This window comes from Pteronotus mesoamericanus, unplaced genomic scaffold (assembly GCF_021234165.1).
Source record: "Pteronotus mesoamericanus isolate MK-2021 breed Mesoamerican mustached bat unplaced genomic scaffold, CSHL_Meso_final contig_27, whole genome shotgun sequence".
Taxonomy (NCBI): Eukaryota; Metazoa; Chordata; class Mammalia; order Chiroptera; family Mormoopidae; genus Pteronotus; species Pteronotus mesoamericanus.
Window position 1 is genome coordinate 8879072 of NW_026555115.1, and position 22660 is coordinate 8901731.

The 22660-nt window shown below is 50.8% G+C and overlaps 1 protein-coding gene across 1 annotated transcript in view; it reads left to right on the forward strand.

The window, feature by feature from the left end:
- Nucleotides 1-22660, forward strand: part of GLI2 (GLI family zinc finger 2) — a 245604-nt gene that overhangs the window by 177583 nt on the left and 45361 nt on the right. Inside the window, exon 3 of the mRNA XM_054575022.1 lies at nt 9440-9545. Coding sequence (XP_054430997.1) covers nt 9440-9545 — 106 coding nt within the window. The remainder of the gene's footprint in view (nt 1-9439; nt 9546-22660) is intronic.

Below are 22660 nucleotides of genomic sequence, written 5' to 3' on the forward strand. Positions count from 1 at the left end.
CACATCAGACATTATGATTGCAACATAAATTTGGGGTGGGAGAACATAAACATTCAGTCTGTAGCACAGTGGCCTGGTCCCAGGACCGCCCAGGTTCCTGCGTGGTGAGGGCCATGTAGCGCTCGAGTCTGGCCTCTCCCTGTAACATTTGGTCAAGCATGTTGCTAGCCCTTGCAGTGAGCATTTCTCTCCTCTCTGCATCCCTGCCCACCCCGCCTGGAGACCAGCCTCAGGGCCCTGCCCCTGTGTGGAGTGGTCTGCACTGGCCTCCACTTCTTGAGCTCTCCCTTTCCAGCAGCTATTTTGTCATATTTTGTCAAGCAACACCTTTTGGAAAGGCCAGCCTATGGCTCTGGAGTGGGCGTTGTGCACTGGCGGGCCCAGCCCGAGGCCCTGGTCCTGCCAAGCTCTGTGTGGGGGCAGGTCTGACTGAGAGTAAGCAGCCTGGGCCTCAGCCCACCGGACACCAGCCAGCTTGGGGTGTTGGAATTTCCTGTCTGATTTTCATGTCCCCCTCCTCCAACCAAGTGAGACAGAAACACTTTTTAATTGCACACTGTGGAGTGCCATTCAGGATATTATTATTCTTATTAAGTGCTTCCTGTGGAGTGGTGCCTGGGTATCAGGAGAGGCCTCTGGAAGCAGCCTGTCCTGGGCTTATTGTTTGGAGTAATAGTGCCATTTGCAGAAGGCCTGAACGCAGACTTGCCTGGCCACTGGGAAGGAGGCTTTCCTGGACTTCTCTGCACTGTCATGCCCCCAGGCTCTGATATTTGGGCCAGTGACTTCATTCCCACTGGGAGAGGCCTTGGCCATCTGAGTCAACATGTCTGGAGGGTTGGCCTTTGAAATCATCCAAGTTTCAGAGTTGGCTGAGGCCAGCCCAAGCCAGGGAGGTATGCATGTATGCCGTCCCTCATTGATTCTCCCAGCCCGGCATGCACCTTTGCTCCTGTGGCATGGAAAAGCATAGGTATCGTGACGCCTTCAAAGCCTGCGTTCTTCGCAGTGTCCACACTCCTTGAGTCCGCTACGCAGAAGCCCTGGTGCATGGGACAGCATGATAGTCACATTTGAATGTCACACCCAGGGCTCTCTCATCAACCGTGTTGAATTTCTTCAGCTGCAACCACTCTCTTTCTAGTACAGGGCATCCATCAGAGGCACAAATATGAGAAATAATCTCCTCTCATTTACTGTTCCAAGTGGGAACTCTGATGCCACAGCAGGTGCTAGAAATGTACAAAGAGTAATAGGCCAATGCTTCTCCAAGTGCTGGTCCTAAAAAGAGTTGCACTTGTTATAAATGCAGATTCTCAGGCCTACTGAAACGGGAAATCTGGGCCCAACAATAGTATTTTAGCAAAGCCTGCAGGTGATTCTTGGGTCTGCGAAACACTGATGATAGTGTCTTAGGTGTCCATGGTGCCTCTTGCTACGTGTACACATTATTTAATCCCCTGGAGGACCCCAGGAAGAGGCTTTCCTAGTCCCATGTGCACAGGAGGGGCCACAGAGTTTAGCCTAGGATTCACACTCCACACAGCTCCGTGCAGAACACCATTGACTCTTCTGGACTCTGTCCACACTGCCTGAGCCTGAAGAACTCATCATCTCTCCCTCCCCTCCACGTCTCCCTGTACTGGCCCCTTCATGGCCCAGCTCCAAACACTACCTTTTCCAGAGAGCCTCCCTGGCTGCTCTGGGCTCCATGGAAATCTCCATTCCCTGAGTCCAAGACCATTCTGGCAGCCTGTACTGCGTGGACCCCATCAGTCACAGGGGGGTCAGATGCTGCAACTTTGCAGATGGCTTCTGCACAGCCACCCCTGGTGCAGGAATTGTGCCTCTTATTTTCTGGGACCTCCAAGGCATCCACGCAGGGTCCTTATCCAGAGACGGAGTTGGGAAGCCTTAGGTGGGCCTGGAGCCCAGGGTTGAGAGCTATGCCCTGAGTGGTAGGCAGCTCCATTGTAGATTCTGGAGAATGCTAAGGAGCTGGACCTGGTGAGATCCCACAGCCTGTGCCAGTCAAGGCCATATTAGAGGGACCATATGTCTGAACGTCATCATCTCCCTCTGTTCGACTGATGGAGAGAGAGAGGGTCTTGCCCAGTCTCTTCTTTGTAGCTAGTATTGCCATCTCTGGTTTCTTCTGGAAAGACTGAGCTCCAGCTTCTTTGAGGAGTGTGCTTGGGATCCTCACACGACTGGGAGAGAGCGAGGTGTGTGCTGCCCTGTGTAATTTGTGATGAGCCAGCTTCAGTGGCTGAAAAAGAGACCTTAACCAAGCAGGCAGCCAGCCAGTATCCCGCAGAAGGGCTGCCTGATTTTCCAGGTCATGGGGGCACAAGATAAAGGTGCCGATCGCCATCTCTTCCCCACACAATTGGCATTTTCCATTTTGCAGAGCATCTTAACATTCCCATCCCCTGTGGGTTAAATGGTTTAATTGGCGAACGGGCTCCCAGGGTGGGATGGAGAGCAGCCATCTCTCTCTGCTGGGATGGGAGAGTCCTCCCAGAGGCACACTTGTCCACACCATTGACCTCTCTTGCTCCCTGAAGGGGAGAGCTGGGTTTGCCTTAAGGGAACTGGGTCATTAAAAGGATCTCACCCTCTGAACTGCCACTCTCTAGCTCAATGGCAGGGGTCACCCTCCTGGGACCTGGTCACACCCTTTACTGCCTTGAGCTTCTTTGCTGCTGACTTTCCCAAGAGACCCGAGTCACTGCTACACAACAGGTGATATGACTGAAGGCAGATGAGACAGGGTTATGTGGGTTTTTTTCAAAATCCTTTCAAACAAAATTCACAATGATGTTTACTCGCTGGAACTACCAGGCCACGTGTGAGTCCCTTCCCCTGGGAAACGCTGCAGTCAGGGTAGCTGTCCTGAGCCTCCTGTGGGATGGGCCCAGTGGGAACAGGGGTGGCGGGCAGCAGGGATTGATTTGTAGGAGACGTTTCATGCAGCGCCCAAAGCCACGATTGGCGTTCCTGCTTGGCCCCACTCTGTACCACAGTGAGTCAGGAGCACTGAGTGTGCATGGAATGAACGTCTAACCCTGGGTGCCACGTCTGAGTTCCCATCCGATGCATTGTGGTGTCCCGTACACCAGGGCTCAGGGAAAAGCTCTGGTCATGACCAGAGACTGGAGCCTTGTTCACATCTCCTCTGAGGTTCACAGTGACGGGGAAGGGAGCTACCCATTCCTGAGTCCCTGCTCTGTGCTAGAGACTGCGGATGTGCTGCTCAGTACTTGGGTGGGTGTCCTACCTCCTTTACAGATGAAGACACTGACACTCAGAGAGCTTGTCACTTGTGAGGAAGTGACAAAACCAGGGTTCACTCGCAGGTCTGTGTGGTTCATGGCTCACATGCCTCTTATTCCTATCCCAACTCCTCAGACCATGGAGAGAGATCATCCTCCTCAGGACTGTCATTTGACTGATGTGCAACTCAGGAACAAGCCACTTTTAATCTAGCTTTCTGCCATTTTTCCTTTCAACACTCACACCTTCCTTCTTCAAAGATGCGGGTGTCTCTTGCTGCCTGAGTCCTTCCGTGTAGGGGGGGAAGTCACCTGGTGAGTCATATACACTTTAGTGTGAGTTTGTTTCTATGACTTTCCCACAGTCTGTTTGCTTTTAATAAAAATGATGAAACAATTGCCCTGCATATTTAGATGCAAGGAATTGTAAGGGAAAGGGACATGATCAAATTAGTCTTTAATGGGGAATCCCTAGCAGAGTTCCCCATGGTGTGAGAGAAATTAGGGGCCAAGAAGTCTTTCTGTGGTCCCCATTTCAGCTTATCAGGGGCCACCTGGAGCCCATCAGAGTATCCATGATGCAGGCACAGCACTGGCTTCCTGCAGGGTGACCCTGGAGCATGGGCCAGCTGCCCAAGAAGGACGGGGTCCGTGACCTGCTCTGGTCCCTGGTCCCCCTGCCAGAGTCTGAGAGGCTGCACTGAGATGAGTCTGTGCTCCATCATAACTCAGACCTGTACTGTGCCAGGACCAGGCCTCCTTCCAGAGATACCTACCTGTACTGTCCCTCAGTCAGTGACAAGGCAAAGCAGCTCTTCCTCCCTGGTCCTCTGTGTTGTAGCAACACATGACATCATCTGAGGAGAATTCCTGCAGCTGCGTCAGCTGCCCGGTCATGTTTGATGACCCAGTTTTCCTGACTCTTTGTCTGAGCCCTCTGTTGACCCTGCCCCATCCTTTGCTGCAGAAATTCACCATAGTCATCATTAATGGGGCATTAACTAGAGCTGTGCTTCCAGGGGAGCCCCCTGCCCTGTCCCTTCCCAGTGCCCTGCCCACTCACACAGTGAGATCCTTAAACCAGGGACACTGCGGATGCACATGTTGCCTCCCCCGGGACCGCCAGCCAAGGAGTGCTTGGCATTTAAACCTTAGCACAGAAAAATTCTGGGGTTAAAAAAAAAAAAAGCCATCATGCCACCATCCACAGCTTCTCAGACTATTATTGGTCTTTCCGTGTAGGATCAAAAACAAATGTGTGTTTTTTTTCAGAGGGGGTTGGGCAATCCATAGAAAATTCCCATCTCAGAGTTTCTTCCTCAGAAACTTAAAAAGAGAGCCATTTCTTTGAAATAGCATATGGTGTGTGTGTGTGTTTTTCCCTCTGCCGGAAGGACATGATTTAGTTTGGATTTTTGTTTAACTTGAAGAAAGAGCCCACAATGAAAACAGTGTGTGGAAGGGTCTCCTTCAACATGTTATTGAAGGCAGCTCTTGTTCTTCTTGTTCATCTTCGTGTTCCCTGGGTGCTGCTGACGGCCTCTTGATGGAAGGGTATCTCACAGCGGTCCACGGTGGAGTTTCCTCCTCCCTGGGCTTGGCCAAGGGACCCCAGGCTAAGCGACTCCCTCTGAAAGTTGCCTTCAGAGTGTGGGTCAGTCCTTGCTGGCCTGAAAGGTCCTAAATCCTCAGATGATCCAGGCTCAGCCTTCATCCTCAGTTTACCTGCAAAGCTGGTCCCAGAGACAGTTTAGGGTGGTGTCCTACAAGTGGGCTCAGGTGACTGGGCTTGTGGCTGGTAGCTGAGTGGGTGAAGAGGACCACTGGCTCAGGGAGCTGTACAGATGGGCCATTAAACAGAACAGTGCATGTGGCTAAAGGCCCCTCCTTAAGGCTCTGCTCAGGGACCCTTCCAGAAGCTCATTGTGTCACCAGCTGAGACCAGCATGGCCCTTTCTCAGAGGCGTGGGGAACCATTCACAAGTATCAAGATAGTTCTGGTGGGAGGAAATAAGAGCTCACTTAATCCTCATTGTACAAATGGGTAATGCGAGGCCCAGAAAGGGGACGTAACTTCCGCACAGTCCCATGGTCACTAGTGGCAGGGCCAGTCTGGGATTCCTGTCCAACACACACCTCTTCACCATGCCACCGCCGCGCCACCTGGCCCTACTCACTCATCTGGCCTTCTGAAACGTTTCATCAAAGCACGTGACTCCCTGTCCAGAACCCCTGTCCCACTAGCTTCCCAAATTGCCCCTCCAAAAAACCCCAAAGTCCTTCCAACAACCTCTTCAGGCTTATGGGACCTTCTTCCCTGTCTCTTCCACTTCCACCCTCTGCTCCAACCAGGTTAACCTTGGTGCTGAAATGACCAGGTGCTTCCATGTGCACTTGCCATTTCCCCCTGCCTGGTGCACCCTCTCCTGCAGGGAGTCCTTACACCCTCCCACTCTGCATCCAGGCCTCCTCTCTGTTCCCTGGCCCAGCCCAGTTTCATCTTAGCCTCACCATCCTCTGACATTATGTTAGAAATACATTTACTACTTCGGTCACTGCCTGTTAGCTCTTAGGGAAGCCCTACGGCTCTTTGAAGGTGAGAGTGTGGGCTGCTGTCACTACACTGCTCCCAGGACCTAGAATGTTGCCTGCTGCATAGCATGCCCTTGATACAAGACAGATGAATGAATGAGTGAAGGAGGGAATGAAGGAACAAACGAATGAATGACATTATTCTTACAGTGACTGCTGCCGAGACTTAGCCCTACTGATGGGAGTAGACTGGGCCACCTCTGTGAAGGTGGCCAGAGGGGTCTGGACATCACATGCCAGCTGATCACAGGTAGTTCCGTTTGTCCTGGGACCACACCAGGTACATTCTGTGTTGGATGTAAATTCCCTATTGCTGAGGACCTGCTGTGTGCTGGATGCCGGGAAACCACATGAGGCTTCGTGGCGGAGAGAGAATAAAGCCACAAACTGACTAAGTGTTGCTCTCCTAGAAGCAGGCCCACCACTCAGAACCTCAGTGTTCTCTCCTGAGAAACAAGGGTAAGAAAGGGTTGATGGTAACCCTAAATGAGGTGCAATAAACAAAGGACCATAAGGCAGGAGGCTTCATTGAAGATGAGCACCTGTAGCCCTTCCCCTCCCTGACCCAGTGGGGACTTGGCCACACTCAGGCTGCTGGCTGACCTAACACATCAACACCTGCATGCGAGGAACCTCTAAAGTGTGTTCCCAGCCTCCTCCTGAGGACTCCAAAGGCGTAAGCATGAGGGGTGCAGAACGGTGACCTGAGCTCCTGCTCTCTGCTCATTCCATGGCTGTCAGTTGCCTGAAGGGCAGCAGGGGCTGCTGGAGGTCCTGACCTGCCACTTGGCCTTGAGAAAGAGAGAGCTGCTTCTCCAGAGACTGAGCAGAAAGGAGGGAGCAGCCCAGCTGCAGCGGAACTCTGCTAATGGCTATCCTTTATGCTTCCCAGGCTCCTCCTCCCCCAACACACATACACACACACACCCCCACGCCTGGCCTTCTGAAGCAGCTGGGTCAGCCTCAGCACCCTTGCATGTCATGTTTGCCTAGGAAACTAGCATGAACACTTCATTCCTGTAAATGTTACAGCTCTTTAGACCCTGGAGAAGTTGCACTAATCCTGTGCAGAGAAACATCTCTGCTCACAGCTGATTAGGCAGGGACCTGGTTGGAAGAGTGGGGGGAATCTGGTGTTGCATCACAGGACCCCCGTTCAATTTTGTAGTGAAAGAATGGGGAGAAGAGCACACAGGGTGCTGGGGGATGGCCGCGGGAAGACCAGGAATCCTGTGATGCTTCTAGCTCAAGGTCGCTGTGAAGACCTGGGAGTTGATATTTACAGCGTGCTTATAGAAGGGCCCAGGGCTGTGTGCGCATTTGTTAAACACAGGAGGACCCAGGCATGCCCCTTGCACCAGGGGCTGCCTCTGAGTGTTCATTCATGCTGGGCAGAGGAAAAGGTCATGGCCAGGGCCCTTGGATTCTCCTGGCTCTGTCAGTTTTCAGCTCCCTGACTTTGAGCTGAAATCACCCCAGCTCATCTGTGAAATGGGTGTAGTAACACCTACCCTGGCTGCCTCAGGGGGCTTTTGGATGTACAGGGAAATGTTCAGAAATACACAGAAACAAAGCATATTTGTTAACAAAAAAGCAAATTTGTTAACCATACTGTGATCTGGTCTGCCTGGCCACATTAAAGAAGCATAAAAGCCCTTTCCTGCACCTCTGGGGAGGTGAGCATTGCTTCCCTACTTGAGTTCCCTGGGGTTCTAGAAGGCTGGTGTGTCTCCTGTGTGGAAGTAGGACAGCACTGGCCCTCCCTTCTTGGAGGCCAATTTCCCTTTGATCCCAAGATTTCTGGAGTCTAGGTTTGACAAATTGATTTAATCGGGGTGAGAAGATTACTTTCTTTGTTCCCAGTCCCCATGAAAGATGCCAGTATTATGGAATTATGAAGACAAAATTGAATATTTAAAAATTAAACTTAGCCCTGGCCAGGTTTCTCAGTTGGTTGGAGTGTCATCTTGTCCACAGAAAAGGTTGTGGGTTCGATTCCTAGTCAGGGCACATACCTAGGTTTGCTGGTTTGATCCATGGTCGGGGCACATACGGGAGACAACCGATCGATGTTTCTGTTTCACATCGATGCCTCCCTTTCCTTCTCTCTCCCCTCCTCCTTCCTCTCTCTAAAAATCATTTAAAAACATATCCTTGGGTGAGAATTTTAAAAAAATAAGTTTAATATGTCAGGAGAAAAATTCCTCTCGTTAAGAGTTCGAAGAATTCAAAGCACATGTCCATCAAGAGATAAATGGGTAACCAAAATGTGGTATATTCATCAGACACATGGTATAATGAATGAACCTTGGGGACATGATGCTAAGTGAAGTAAGCCAGTCATAAAAGGACAAATACTGTGTGATTCCACTCATATGAGGTATCTAGAATAGTCAAATTCATAGAGACAGAAAATAGAACAGTGGTCGCCAGGGGTCAGGGGAGAGATGGGCAGTTGTTTGAAAGGTACAGGGTTTCAGTTTGGGAAGATGAAAAAGTCCTCTGGATGGATGGATGGTGGTCATGGTTGTACAACAATGTGAATGTGCTTAACTGTACTGTACACTTAAAAATGATTAAAATGGTAAATTTTCTAATATATGTATTTTACCACAATAAAAAAAAAATCATAGTGTTTACAATATGGTACCAGAATCTGCACAGAAACAGCAGCATTATTTGTATGCATTTATTACAGTAGGCCTGGCAGGCTGCTGACCTGTGTGCCCGTAAAACTAACCCTCCGCATTTCTGTAACTAGTCAGCAGTTCAGCAGTTCAGACTCACCGCTGATTCCCACTGGCCCACGGCCTTCTGCCTGAGTGAGAGTTGACTGAGAAATCTCCACTTCTTAGCCCTTTTCCCAGTCTAACTACTTTTTAAAGAGCCTTGTTTTCCTAGCACCTATAATTATGTTTGCCTCCAGGGTACCCAGGAATTTTTTTTTTAATAAGCAAAGAGCATCCTACAATTATCATGATGATTTGTTGAGGGCAGGCCAAGTGCAGATGGGCTGACTCACCTCTAGAAACCGAGGCTCACGAGTTGGCATTTGCATCTTGGAGGCACCGCCAGCACACTTAGGGTCAGTAATTAATATTAAGAGCTGGAGAATTAACATACCCACATAGGTGTCTGCTGGCTGCAGCTGGAGTGGGCCCTGGCTTCACAGATGGTTCTAGGTAAATATTGCCAGCCTGTGTGGATGCCATAACCCAGGACTGCTGGAGCCACACGCAGCCAAAGGCCGGGATGGGCAGAAGCCTGTCGGCTCTGTCAGCCCTGATTTGCGGCAGAGCCTGTAATCTCCCCGAGTTCAAAGAGTGCTTAGCTGCTTGCCTTTGTCGAGAGCGCAGTTGGGGATCTTTTATGTGAAAGATGTAGGATTCTCGGGCTGACTTTGATTATTTATTCATACCCCTTCATGGGTGTGTGATAGCCAGGGCACCTCAGAGCCCCTTGTCCTGACTGCTCTTGCTCTGAAATTCATTGAGCTTTAAAGCCCTTTGAAAATTGCTTTTTGAGGGTGGGGAAAAGGTTTTGAAGTCCTGTCTCTCTCTCCCCTTGTACAGTGCCGCAGCACCTTTTGCCACCGTTCCATGCTCCCTTACCGATTGACATGAGACACCAGGAGGGACGGTACCATTACGAGCCTCACTCTGTCCACGGTGTGCACGGGTAAGTTCTGCCCTCCACCTGCCGTCCCAGCATGCAGTCGTCTGCCATTGGGGAAGCCAGGCTGCCAGCGTCAGCCACCTCTCCTGTTTCTATCTTTGGGGAGTTCCTGATTCACATCGTCCTGAGCAGACAGCCTCCTTTGCCACCCACGGGGGCACTGACCTGGGACCCTGAGTGAATGTATGGGTGGGATATGAACACCCAGCACCCGTCTGGTCACCTGAGAAGGAAGCACTGCCATCTCACACCTAATCACTTCTAAGGCTGCAGATATCCATGCCATATCCAGAAGCACCTTGGGGCTCTTTATCCACCCAGTGCAGTGGGAATCCACTTTAGGCCAAAGCTCCTGTATATATGGGTATGGTGGTCTTGGTTATAGGTTGTCCCAGCGTAATAGTTCATGACGGCCCTTTTACTCTCTCAAGTGTACCAGCTTGGACATTAAATTATAGGGTCACCCTCCTTATAAGGACAAGCTCAAAGTTATACTTTGGGGCTCTTCCTGCTCTCTGCTTTGAGACCCGCAGGCTGTGAGGCACCAGTGCTGTCTCACTGTACCTCTTGAAGCCCATAGGTGATGTCCCTCTTCTTGGTCTTTATTATTTGAAGACCCACACCCATGCTATCTGCATCTGTCTGCTTTCAGAAGAGAGGCCAGAATCTTCCCCTCACCCCCAGCATTTCTGCTGATCCCACACCTGCCTTCAAGGGGACCTATTGCACAGGATCAGCTGCCCTGTGGCCCCTCTTGGCCCAGGCACCTCACCTGTCCAAGTTGCAGTTCGTGGTTCCAGCACAGACAACCCTGTGGCATGTTCCTGTGCCTTGGGTCCTGCTGCCCAGCCGGGCCATCTCTGACAGAACTTCCTCCTGGGATCCCACACACTGAGTGGGCCCCTTCCCCCAGATTCCCACCGCACTGCCGCACCAGAGTGATCTGTTTTACACCTGCATCGCAGCAGGCTCTGTGCTGCTGCTCTCTCATTTCCACATAGACAATGGCTGACACGTAATAGGTACACGATCATTGTTTGCTGAGTGCGCAACCTTCTCCACATATTCCACCCACTGAAGATAAACCCTCCCGCTCTCCCAGATCCCGTTCGAATGAAGTCAGTAAATACTTGATGAGCACTCACTAAGTTTAGAGCAAGCCCTGTGCCATGTGAGGAGGCCAATGGCTGAGGAGGCAACCCAGCCTTCAGGTGACTCCTATTTCTGGGCACCCATTGCCTCTGCAAGACAGATGAAATCTGGGATTTTTATTTTCTTTTTAAGATTATCTTTTACTTTGAAATAATTTCAGACATATTAAAGCAGTTGCAAAAATAGCACAAAGATTTCTACTATACTCTTCATCCAATTCCTCAAATGTTAACAGTGCTTTAACCTGGCTTCTAAATCTTACCCAGGTCTGGCCAGTTGCCTGCTAATGTTTTTTCCTCTGGTTCAGAATCCAGCCTTTGCATTTAGTTGTCGTATCTCCTTAGTTATCTTTAATCTGGGACAATTGCTCAGGCTCTTTCATGACCTTGACACTATTGAAGAGGACACACCAGTGACTGTATAAAATGTCCTCTATCTGGGTTTGCCTGATGCTGCCACATGATTAAATTCAGAATATGTGTTTTGGGGAATAACAAGAAAAGATGGGTTATGCCCTTCCTGTCAGGAGGCACATCATAGCAATACTTGTCATCACTAGAGATTGATTTTGATTAGTTGGTTCAGGTTGAGTTTCTCCACTTTAAAGTTGGTCCCTTTGTACTTACTAAGTGTGGGGTGATACTTTGGTAATGTGCAAAATCCTGTTTGTGATCATATTGTCACCCACAAACATTAACATCTATTAACGACTCTTGTCAAAAACAGAAACAGGAATCACTAGTCTTCCTTTTCCATCATTCCTTCCACTTTTATCTGTACTGTAAGGAACAGCTATCCCTTCTCCCGCATTTCTTTATTTCTTTAGTTCAATAAATGCATTGATATTTGTGACATTCTATGATTCTATGAATTATAGTCTCTGGTTATCATTGTTTATTGTGTTGTTCAAAGTGTCCCAGACTTGGACATTGTCTCCTATGTCTTTTGACATGTTGGGAACTTTTCATTTTATTTCAGTGCAGGTAACTGGGTCTCACTTGACTAGGACCTGCTACTGCTGGCAGCCCTGGACCCACTTTAGCTCTCTGCTCACCTCCCAGGGCCCTCTAGCTACAGTGACTGAGGCCACAGTTCCAGAAGCTTCTGGGAAACTCATACATTTGGAGCTAGCAGATCACCCGAAAATTAATTGCTCAGTTGGTGGCATCTGAGAATCTTAATCCTATTAAAGGAGCTGAGTCCCTATCTAGAAGGGGATTGGAATGAGTGATTTCCTGCTCCTGAGAAAGGTTGGCTAGTTCAGCAACACAGATCTGGGGCCCAGCAGACTGCACTGAAGTGCTCCCTGCCAGAGGGCCCAGTGCTCGCCATGGATGTGGTCCCTGCTGAGAGCGCCCTGGAGGGGGAGTCTGTGCCCATTTTCATTGCTCTGCAGGGAAACATCCAGGCTCACATCTCCCCACCTACCTAGCGGGGGACGACAGAGGTAGAAGACAACCCCAACATTGGCAAATGCTATTTCCCAAATTATCTCTGACCTTGTGACTGTTGTAAACACTTTGAGTTTCATCTCACTTAATACCCTCAACAACCCTGTAAGATGTGCATTTTGCGTCATCCCATTTTACAGATGAAGAAATTGAAGCAACACAGGTTAAATAACTAAGCATCAGGGCCACCAACTTAGGAATTGGGAGAGTTAGAAATCTAATTACAGCCCCCTGAGTCCAGATGCTCAGTCACACACTGGCCTCTCTGGGAGCCACATGGGTGACCCCAGGACCCCTGGGCAGGCTTGGCTGAATCCTTCTTGGAAGCCTTTACTGCCCTTTGTTAGAGTGCTGCACCTAGGTTAGTGGTTCCTCAGCCTGTTAGGAATGCAGGTTCTCAGACCCCAGCTCGGACCTGCTGAGTCAGAGACTCCAGGGTGAGGCCCATGATAGGGTTTAACGCACCCTTCTGCAGGCTCAGGTCTGACACACTCCGTGCGAGCAGGGCCTCATCGCTGAATGAGTGGTGTCCCTCCCTGTGCTAGTGGGGAGCTATGGCCAGGAGGTCGCCTCGAGTGTTCTCTAGGCTTTGCCACTCACCAGCTCTGGGCGGGACCCAGCCCACATCCTGCTCTGGGCCTGCTTCCTTCCTGGCCAGGAAGGGGCAGAGTGTGGGCCAAACACCTGGAAAAGTAGAAGGTGACGATGGCAGGGAGCAGGGGAAGTCGTACCGGGCAAGTGGACCTATGGAAATGGTCTTGGCACTCACTAGCCCACGTGGCTCTTTCACTTTACTTGATAACTGAAGGGTGGTGTGTTAGTTTCCTGTTGCTGCTATAACGAATTACCTCAAACTTAGGAGGTTAAAACAGTACAAATTTGTTCTCATAGTTCTGGAGGCCAGAAGTCTGATGTAAGTCTTATGGTCCCAACATCAAGGTGTTGGCAGAACTGGTTCCTTCTAGAGGCTCCAGGAGAGAATCCATTTCCTTGGCTCACAACCCCAAGCTCTTATCACGTTGCCTTTTCTTCCCCTGTTTTGTGTCCTCACGTGGCCTTCCACCTCTTCTGTGGTAGTTTTCTCCCTCTGCTGCTTTCAGAAGGACACCTGGGATTGCTTAAAGGGCCCACTGGCTAATCCAGGACAATCCTTAATTCAACATCTGCAATGTCCCTTTTCCCATACAAGGTACCACTCACAGGTCCCAGGGGTTAAGAGCTGGACCTCTCTGGGGATCATTGTTTGCTCATTTGGGATCACCAAGCCCCAGTGGCGAGTCTGGCATCACACAGTGGAATACAATAAAGGGTGTCAATAATTTGTGTGGGGCCTGCAGCGGGCCTGGATCTGCCCTGCAGCCTGGTGTGCTGTGTTAGATCACTTTCCAATTCCTCTGTCAGATGGGGTTATAATCTGCATCTTACAGATGCAGGCACAGAGGCTCAGAGAGGTGTAGCGACTTCCATAGGTCATCCCCTGCAAGGTGGGCGTGCTTGCTTCCTCTATTCAAGGGTCGAGGGAGCGATGGCTCCCCTTCCCAGCCAAGGGGGTCTCGTCTGGTTCCCACCCCCGCTGTGGGCAGCAGCAATGTTTCCCGCATCCTGCTGGGCTGGGCTTCCAGTGGCTCCATCTTATCCTCAGGACAGTTGGTCCCCAGCCAGGCCACAGGGGGGCAAGGCGAGAGCTGAAAAGTCTGCTCCTTTAACCCCTGCCCTCAGTGTTCCAGGTAAGAAACAAGAGGAAAATGGCCCCTCTGGCTCTGGCTTCTGTGATTAATGTGGTCGGAGCCCGGTGGAGCGCCCGATCCATCAAGCCCCTGTTGTAGCCTGCTCCTCCTTGCCGACGACACCAAATGTGTCTAATTACACAAACATTGCTCAGCAAATGAGGTGCAGTGTTGTCTCCTGTCAGCCTGAGCCAAAGCCCCTGTCTGCGGCTCCCTGCACAGGGCCTCTGCTCAGGCGTCCAGGACCCCAGGCCCCTGGCTCCCATGGTTCTATGGGTTCTGTGATCGAGTGCCAGTGCCGTGGCCCGGTGTGGGGGGCTCCACCGTGGCCCTCCTCGGCCCTGCCCTGGCCCACGGGGACACTGCTGCTGCTGGCTCTGCCAGGCTACCTGGCCTTGAACCCCAGTGCTGACCAACCTGAAGGAATAAACCTGTTTTCTCATCTGTAAAAGGGCATAGGACATGATAAGGATACCTATGCCATCTACTGAGTTACTTTGAGAATTAAGTGGGTTAATTTAAGTGAAGCAGTTAGGAACGTTTGGAAACATTCAGTAGATACTAACAGTGATTATCATTACTTCTGCTATTCCATTTGCCTATCAGAGAAGGAGTTCACCGCAGGCCAAGAGACCTGAGGCAGGCCATGGCATGTCCTTGGAAGAGGCTGCTGTTAGGTGGCTATGACGTAGGAAGGGTGGGAAATTGGGCTAAAGAAGTACCGCTGGGGATGAAGAGAGGAGGGGTGTTTTTCCCCCTGGTAGAGGAATTTGGACTTTATACTTTTGGCAACCAGGAGCAGAAGGGATGGTGAGGTTTATTTTCAGGGTAACTGGAGGATAGTTAAAGGAAGGACAGAAGTGGGGACCACAGCTATCATCATGGTCCTGGGCAAGAGGGGAGCAGGGCCAGTGCTGACCGCACATCACTGCAAACAGGCAACTGCACATAGGAGGGTCGGGGATGCAGCTCAGCATGTGGACACCCAACCAGCACACCCCCTCTTCCATAGAGCCACCTTCCCAGTAGTCCCCTGCAGGTACAAACCCACGACAGGACTTGTAGAACTTACTGATGCTCAGATGGTTCCAGAAGGGTCAGTGGCTCTGCCCGTGGGATCCTGGTGCCCCATGTGTTTTATCTGTGTAAACCACAGGTGAAGGGGAGACAAATGGGTCAGGGGTTACTCTTGCTGGTCAGGTGGCATTCTCTTGTGACCCCCGGCCCCCCACCCCCGCCCCATGGGGACATGCTCCTGAGGCTCCAAGGGTCCTTTTTTCAAGGGTGAGAGGGAAAGGCCCTGCTGTCTCTCCATCGCCTTGTGACTGCCAGCAGGAAAGAGGAGCACTTTGGATCTCTCCCTGGCCCTGGAAAATGGCTCGTATGGGTCTCATGGGGATTTAGGCGGAGACATGGCAGGGCCCTAACTGAAACTTCCCACTTCTCAGTGTCATACAAACAGGAGTGTGAGATGCCTGGGGCTGAGATAAACTCATGTCCTGGTGGGTAAGTTAGAAGCTCATGTCCCTGGTTCAGGAGGCCAGGGTTGACCTTCGACTCACCATGTTCTTGGGGTCCTTCCCATCCCATCCCAGCCCTGCCCTGGGGCTTCAGAGAGGACTGATTCCAGCTGTTTCCAGCCCCAAAGGGCTACAGAGACCATCTCGTGCAGCAGTTCTCAAACCTGGCGTCATATCTGAACTGGGGTGTGTCTTAAAGATGCACATTCTTGGGCCCCGATCCCAGAAGTTCTGGTTCTTTCAGGCTAGGGTGAGGCCTTGGAATCTGCTTATTTATAGGCACCCACAGGCCAGAGTCAGGAACCACCACAGGCCATCCTGATTATTTTATACCCAAGAAAGTAGGCCCAGAGATGTGTGTTGGCTTTCTAGAGTCATAGAGCCAACAGGGTAGAGGGCCTTTTCTCTAAATGATGAGGACTCTGAAATATGGGGTGTTAAAAATCCCCTGGCTCCCTTTCATCACCTATGCACAGATCCAGTGCCCACAAGTTGACCAAAATCATTCATATTCCCAGCTTGCAGAAGGAGGTGCGCATATTGGGGTGGAGGCTGGGCAGTGAACAGCTACACCTCAACCATGGGAAGGACAGTCTCCTCCTCTCTCCTGTGGCCTGGCTCCATGCCTGACCACTGCCATCTATGACCCCTAGTACCTGCCTGGATCCTGGACCTGACCACCACTGATCGTTCCCCTGCAGGTCACTGGATCCTGAGCTGTAGTCGCCTCAGCGGTCACAGCCCAAGGCCCCCCTGCACAGGGAAGGAGAGAGGAGGTGGCTATTGTTAGGGACAGATGGCTCTGGGGCTTAGCTATCAATTCATGTAAAGTCAACATGCTGGCTCAGGTACTTTAAGGAAAGAGAGGGAAGCCAGCTGGTGGGTGGGAGGACCTCCACCTCCCACCATCATCTGCACACTTTGTCACATGTACAAATTACCCAGAGCCCCCTGAGAGAGCTGTTAAGGGTGGCCGGACCCCACCTCATCCCAGTGACTGCATATTAATGGGGATATTTAGCCCCTCTGCTGGTGTGCTTCACTGAAGAAAGTAGTTTCTTTACTGTCTCTGGCTGAGCTCATGAACTTCCGAGTCCGGGGGGATTTGAAGATGGCTTTTTCCAAGGTCAGTGTTCCATAAAGATTGCCCGCTTGTCGTGAGATTAATAAACATGTCTGCTCAGCTGCGGCTCACCTGCATTGTCCTGGACCCCAGCAGCTCTGTCCTCAGCCAGTCACCGAGGAAGGGGGGGTGGTCAGAAACATGTATTTTCTTCTTGATTGTTGGCACAACACACCAAGTTCACGGTTCATAGAGGAGTGACTTTGTTTGTATTTCACAAAAAATGTTCTCCTCCCTCAGCAAATGTGTGTGTTTTTCAGCAATTTGTAGGCAGCCGAGGTTTCCGGAGGGCAAGTCTGCCTGGCTTCTGGGCCGAGAGGCTGGGTGGGCCTGGAGTCACCCACCAGGGCCTTTTGCCTCCTTCCCTCAATCTCTTGGCTCCTCAATCTCTTTCTGTCTCCCAGGAGAGCTCCTTAAAACCCACTGTGGCTGACCACTTCTTCAGAGCACCTGGGCAGCAGGTGGACAACAGAACCCAGAAAACCCTGGGACCAGGCTATTTGTAGGGCCAGCTTGTCCACCTCCCATGGCTGTTTGAGGACTGTGTGACAAACAGATGTGGAGCCTTGGCTCACAGTGATGTGAGTGGCCCTGAGAGACCCCTCCAGGCAGGTCCCTTCTCCTGTCTGGGCAGTCACAGAAGTCTGCGTTCAGCCTTTTGGATTATTTCATCTAACCCATGTCAATACCCTACATTAGGAAGGCAGCATTGTCACTGCCCCTGGTTACTTGGGGAAACCAAGGCACAGGGAGATTGGCTTCCTTTTCCAGTGACCTTCTCCTAGTACGTAGCACAGCTGGGATTTGAACCTGGGCAGTTTGACCCTAGAGGCCCACTCTTCACCTTGACCACTCTGCTGAAGACTCTCCCAGCTCCAAGAGCCTCAGATTCTCAGTTCCAGGAAGGTGCTCTGCAGCGTGGCACAGACAGCTCATTTATAATGGAGTCTGGCCTGTAAAAGTTTAATGAGGACTGTGTCTGATAAGGCGGCCTGCTCTTTGATCTTGGATGAATGCTGGCCTCTCGCAGAAGAGGAGCTGCCTGGCTCTGGGCTTTGGAGAGAGCCCATGTGGTCAGCTGAGGGCAGAAGGGGCCTAGGAGGAAAGCACAATCTTGATGTACAGAAATGAGGCAGGTCTGCCACCGGGGTGGTGTGCAGGGCAGGCATGGGAGGAGCTCCTCCTTGGAAAGGTCCTGCAAGGATGGAGGTGACTGCTGGACCCTCTCCTGCCCTGCTGGACCCGCATCATCTTGGCCATTTCCCATCCCACACCTCCCAGAAGTACGCAGAACAGGGTGGGGCACAGTTCAAATCCTATCTCTGCCGCTCACGCCCTTTGTGTCCTATGACTGGCTGTAAAATGGGGGTGCAGCAGCACCCCAAATGGGTGGATGTGTGAGGATTAGATGAGTGAGTGAATCCCATAGAACAGCTTCTTGTTCAGAGTGAGCACTGGACAATCGTGCTTTTCTTGCTCTTGTGTGGACACCAAAAGGAAATCTACATTTCAGGCCAGAACTCAATCCACTGGGCCGCACCAGCCAGGGTTAGAAAATCTACATTCCTTTCCAGGCACTCTACTGGGTTCAGGGCAGATGGCATTATATCCAGTCCTCCCAACACCCTATAGGGTGGGTAGTATTCTCCCCGAGGCCTAGAGGAAAAAACTGGAGATTTTAGGAATTTAAGAGCTTCCCACAATCACTCAGCTAGTAAGTGCACTGGGACGCCCATGCTTGCGCTCTTCTCTATGCCATGATTATCACCAGAAAGGAAGGGGCATTGAAGTGCAGGTCTTAGGGCTGCAGTGTCTTATCTCTGCTGGAAAGCATGGAAACAGAACAGTAACTAACCCAAAAGAATTAATCACTAATAGTAAAATTTCAGGTGTTGGTGAGGTAGATCGCCTGTTGAGATAGGGGGGTTCCTCTCCCACCGCACATGCTCAGGCTGTCCACTCTGGGTAAAAGCTGATGCCAGTGCCCAATGCATTAGTTTATTCACCTCAGTCACTGTTGCTGGATTTATCTGTGCCCCAGGTACTGTCCACGCAGGGTCACTCTTGCCAGCTGGAGCCGTTTGTGGAGAGAGTGCAAGAGCAATGCCCTGTGTGAGCCCTGCTGCTGCCACTCTGCAAGCCTCTGTCACTGCAGCCAGCACTTATGCATCAATAATGTGTCCTGGTGCCCATGGAGAAGAAAGATGTTGGGCATAGGAGCTGCATTTCTGAAGTGTGAATTTGACCTGTCCTGCCCAAGCAAAGGAGAAAGAGATTAGTTGTTGCTTAACTTGTGGGGGAAGTTCATTTGGCCATACTCACCCAACGCCCACACGTGCCAGCCTTGTGCCAGGTGTTGGGGAGACAGACCCAAGGGGGCATAGTCTATCTCATGGTCTGGGAGGGGAACAGGGAGACTTTGGACCATCACAGGGTCGTGCGCTTGGAGGGGGACCAGGGAGGGCCCAGAGCCCCAGGCAACAAGAAATGGACAGCATTCATCAGCAGAAAGGCCCAGGAGGCCCGCCTCTCCCCATCCCCCCCACAGCCCTCCTGGGGCTCCACTGCCATCGTGGGCTTGCCCCTGTTCTGGTGAGGGGCCCGCACTCCCATGCCTTTTTAGAGCACGTTCTAATGGACTCAAAAGCTTGGTAAAAATCGGCAGCACACCCACCTCTAAGAAGACGTTTATCTAAACTATTTGGGATTATCCATCTAGCTTTGACAGGAGTCCAGGAAAGGAAATTCCACACACCACTTTGGCAGGCCGGGCAGAGCTGAGGAATTCTCACTGGGGGGAGTGTCCCTGCCTGTAGCCCTCCTTCCCCCGAGGCCTTTGCCAATGGCTTAAACCCAAACCCCTAGTGAAGTCTAATGAAACTGCCCCTTTTACTAAAGACTCCCTCCAACCCCCAAGACCCCATGACTCATTCCTACCCAGGGATCCCCTTTCAGCCCCCTCACATTTGCTCCCAGTAAGCCATGACTTTCTGGAAGATTCCGCTCAGCTGTGCTCAGACAAGGGATGCTCTTCTTACAAAGGCCCCTCATGCCTGGACGTTAACGCATGCCACAGGTCACCCGCAGAGGGCTAATCCTGACCAGCTCCCCCAGAGCCCTTCCCTGGGGCCAGCTGTGTTCCTGCCCGCCCCGCCCCCCACCCCTGACACATGGATCAAGTCCAAGGCCTCCCACCCACCCCAGCTCTGCACTAGCTATCACTTTGGTAGGGAAAAAGGTTTGATACTTCCTTCTAGTTTTTTATGCTTTTTGAGTTTTATGTTTGAAAAACTGATAACCTTCCTATCTTCCTGCTCCGAGGGGGGAAAAATGTGATAAAGGGTAGGCAATTGAATTAACCCCTGTTGCCTTTGTGGCTAGATCTTAACCAAGTCCATCTGTATGGCCTCCTTTGTAGGCGCAATTTTATAACCTAATTTCCCTACCAAAACATCAGTGTTTACTTAGTAAGAAATCTGCTCTTTGTCAACTGAAAACAGTGATTTCTTTATTATAGCTCTGTGTAGGGAGTGACAGCTGAAAGCTGGCGCTCAGCTAGGTCTGGCGGAGTGTGCGGGTCTGTAACGGGAACAGGGTGAGCGGAGGGTCGAACGGATTGCATGTGTAATCAGATGTGTGTCAGGCGCAGAGCAGGCCTGTTGGGCGGGCTGGGACTGGCCAGAGCGAACCGTGGCGGCAGACAGATGGAGCGGCCAAGGTGGACCCACTGGGTGACCAGGGAGACAACCACTGAACCTGCACACGCTTTCCAGCAGCCCACACAAGTTCACTACCAGCCGTGTGGCCACTCCATTCCCAACCCCAGCAAACTGCTAGCCCAAAGCTTCCACCTCGCTAAGCCTTAAAATTTTTTTTTTATTTTATTAAGTATGGAAGACATATGAAAGAAGAGCAAAAGCATCGTTAAAATATAAAGACATACATCCTCGTACCCTGCCCAGGTTAGGGCCTAGGGATAGGGCAGCACCTTTGGAGTCCCATGTGCCCCTTTGCTGCCCTGCCCCAGCCTCTTCGCCCCACACGCTCTGGGGTTTGCAGTTTGTCATCCCCAACATCTGTAGCATCTACCTTGGAGGTGACACCTTCCCCCAAACAGTTCACTGTTCAGTTTTTCTTTGTGTGCTCTATGTACATGGAATCATTGCAGGTGTATTGCTGGGGAACTTGCTTTTCACAACACGTTTCCACATGCAGATGCACCCATTATTGCAAGGGCTCTTAATTCATTAGTTCTCGCTGCTCTGTGTTGACAGGCATCTGGGATGTGTCTGTGTCTTTGCTGTTTTGAACATCATTGCAGTGGATCCTCCTGCACCATCCTCCAGGCCCTGTGAGCAGCCTATTCTTTAGAATGAATGTGTGTCTGGGAATAAGACTGCTGAGTCAGAGGGTGTTCACGTTTTAACCCTCCTTGATGTTGTCAGACTTTTGTTGGGTGGTTTTGCTGACCTCACTCCCATCAGCAGGGTTTGAAGGCTCAGCTTGCACCACCTCCTTGTTAGCAGCATGATGTCATCAACATTTAAATTTTTGCCAAAATGTCATCTCCCTGTGACTTAATTTCTTTTCCGATTCCTGATGAAGCTGAGTATTCTTTATTTATTGGCCAATAATATTTCCTTTTTATGAAATACCTGTTCAGCAACTTTGAAAATTTTTCTATGGGATTGTCATTTTCCTATAGATTTGAATGAGCATTTTATGTTGTAAGGCTACAGTTACATGTGTTGCAAATAACCTTCCACAGTTTGTGCCTCTTCTCTTCATTCCCTGGATGAAGAGAAGTTCCTACTGTAACATGTTATCAACATTTCCTTTATGATTACCTCCATATAATCTCCTCCCACCCAGCTGTCTGGTGAGAGCTTCAGGCCCTGGACTCTGTTAGCTGTTCCCCAATGTGACCTACCTTTTGTTCAGCTATTCTCCTATCTCAGGACACCAGACCTTCACTACTCATTGGTCTCTTTCCATTTCCTGAAAGACTCTAGGCCTAGCTCAGATGCCACCTCTTGCAGGAATCCTCAGATTGCCCTAGTAGAGTGGGTGAATTCTTTCCTTCTTACCCTTCTCTCTGCTCCAGTACCTTGTGTTCTATTTGCAGGCTACAGTCAGTGTCCACGCTGTTTCCATAACCCTGCAGGTCCCAGCATTGTGATTTTCATTCAGGCACCCTGTGAACTATAGGTTTGGGGGTCTGTAATTTCCTGAGCTCATGGCTGGATCTGGTGGACCTGCTCAGCAGCATCACCCTGGCAGCCTGTCATTGCCATAGCCTCAGGGACACTCATGTGCCCTGCTGAGTTCTGGCACATGTAGCTTTAGAGTGGACCTTGGGAATGTTGGGGTCAATCAGATCTGGTCTTGCACTTGTCAGTCAGTTTGTGACCACGTGCCCCACCTTCTGAGTGTGGGGTCCTAGCTGAGTCTTCCGCAGACCTCCGGCTTGCCACCGAGTGCCATCAGAGGCCCATGCTCAGTGAGTGTTGGCTGACAAAGGGAATAATGCATGAACATACAAACAAATTGCTGAATGGCTGGATGTGGTGGGTGTAGCCCTATTTATGGTTGTCCTGCTTACTGGTTTACAGAGCCTCCTCTACATGGACAGGTGTAGCCCAGACACAGAGGAACGTGCAGATTGGCAAAAAAAAAAAAGAGAATTAGCCTCTGGTTTGGGCAGGAGCATTTCTCTCGTGCTTTCTAAAAGAATTCATTGTATATCTTACTATTGTAAACCCCCTTAAGTGTATTTTGAAAAGAACTTGATTTCTGCAACTTTTTAAATTAATCTCTGGAAAATGTGGAAGCAAATTTGCCAATGTATAGTTTCACGTACCAAAAACAAAACCCCCAAAAAACAGAAAAACAAAAATAACAAAACCCAAACCCTTGAAGAGGAGATTGAACTCCACCCAGAGGAGCCCGACAGAGCTGTCTGTCTGATGGTAGGCCTAAGGGAGCAGGCGTGCCCTGCTGCGAGCAGGCAAACGCCTGCCCAGCCCACCCAGCCCTGGCGTTGAGGAGCCCTGGTTTGGGGCTGAGAGTAGCTTAGTGTGGCAAGGCCGTCTTTAGGGAATCTGCTTTCCTTCCAGCAGATCAGGGGGCCTAAGGCCACCTGCCC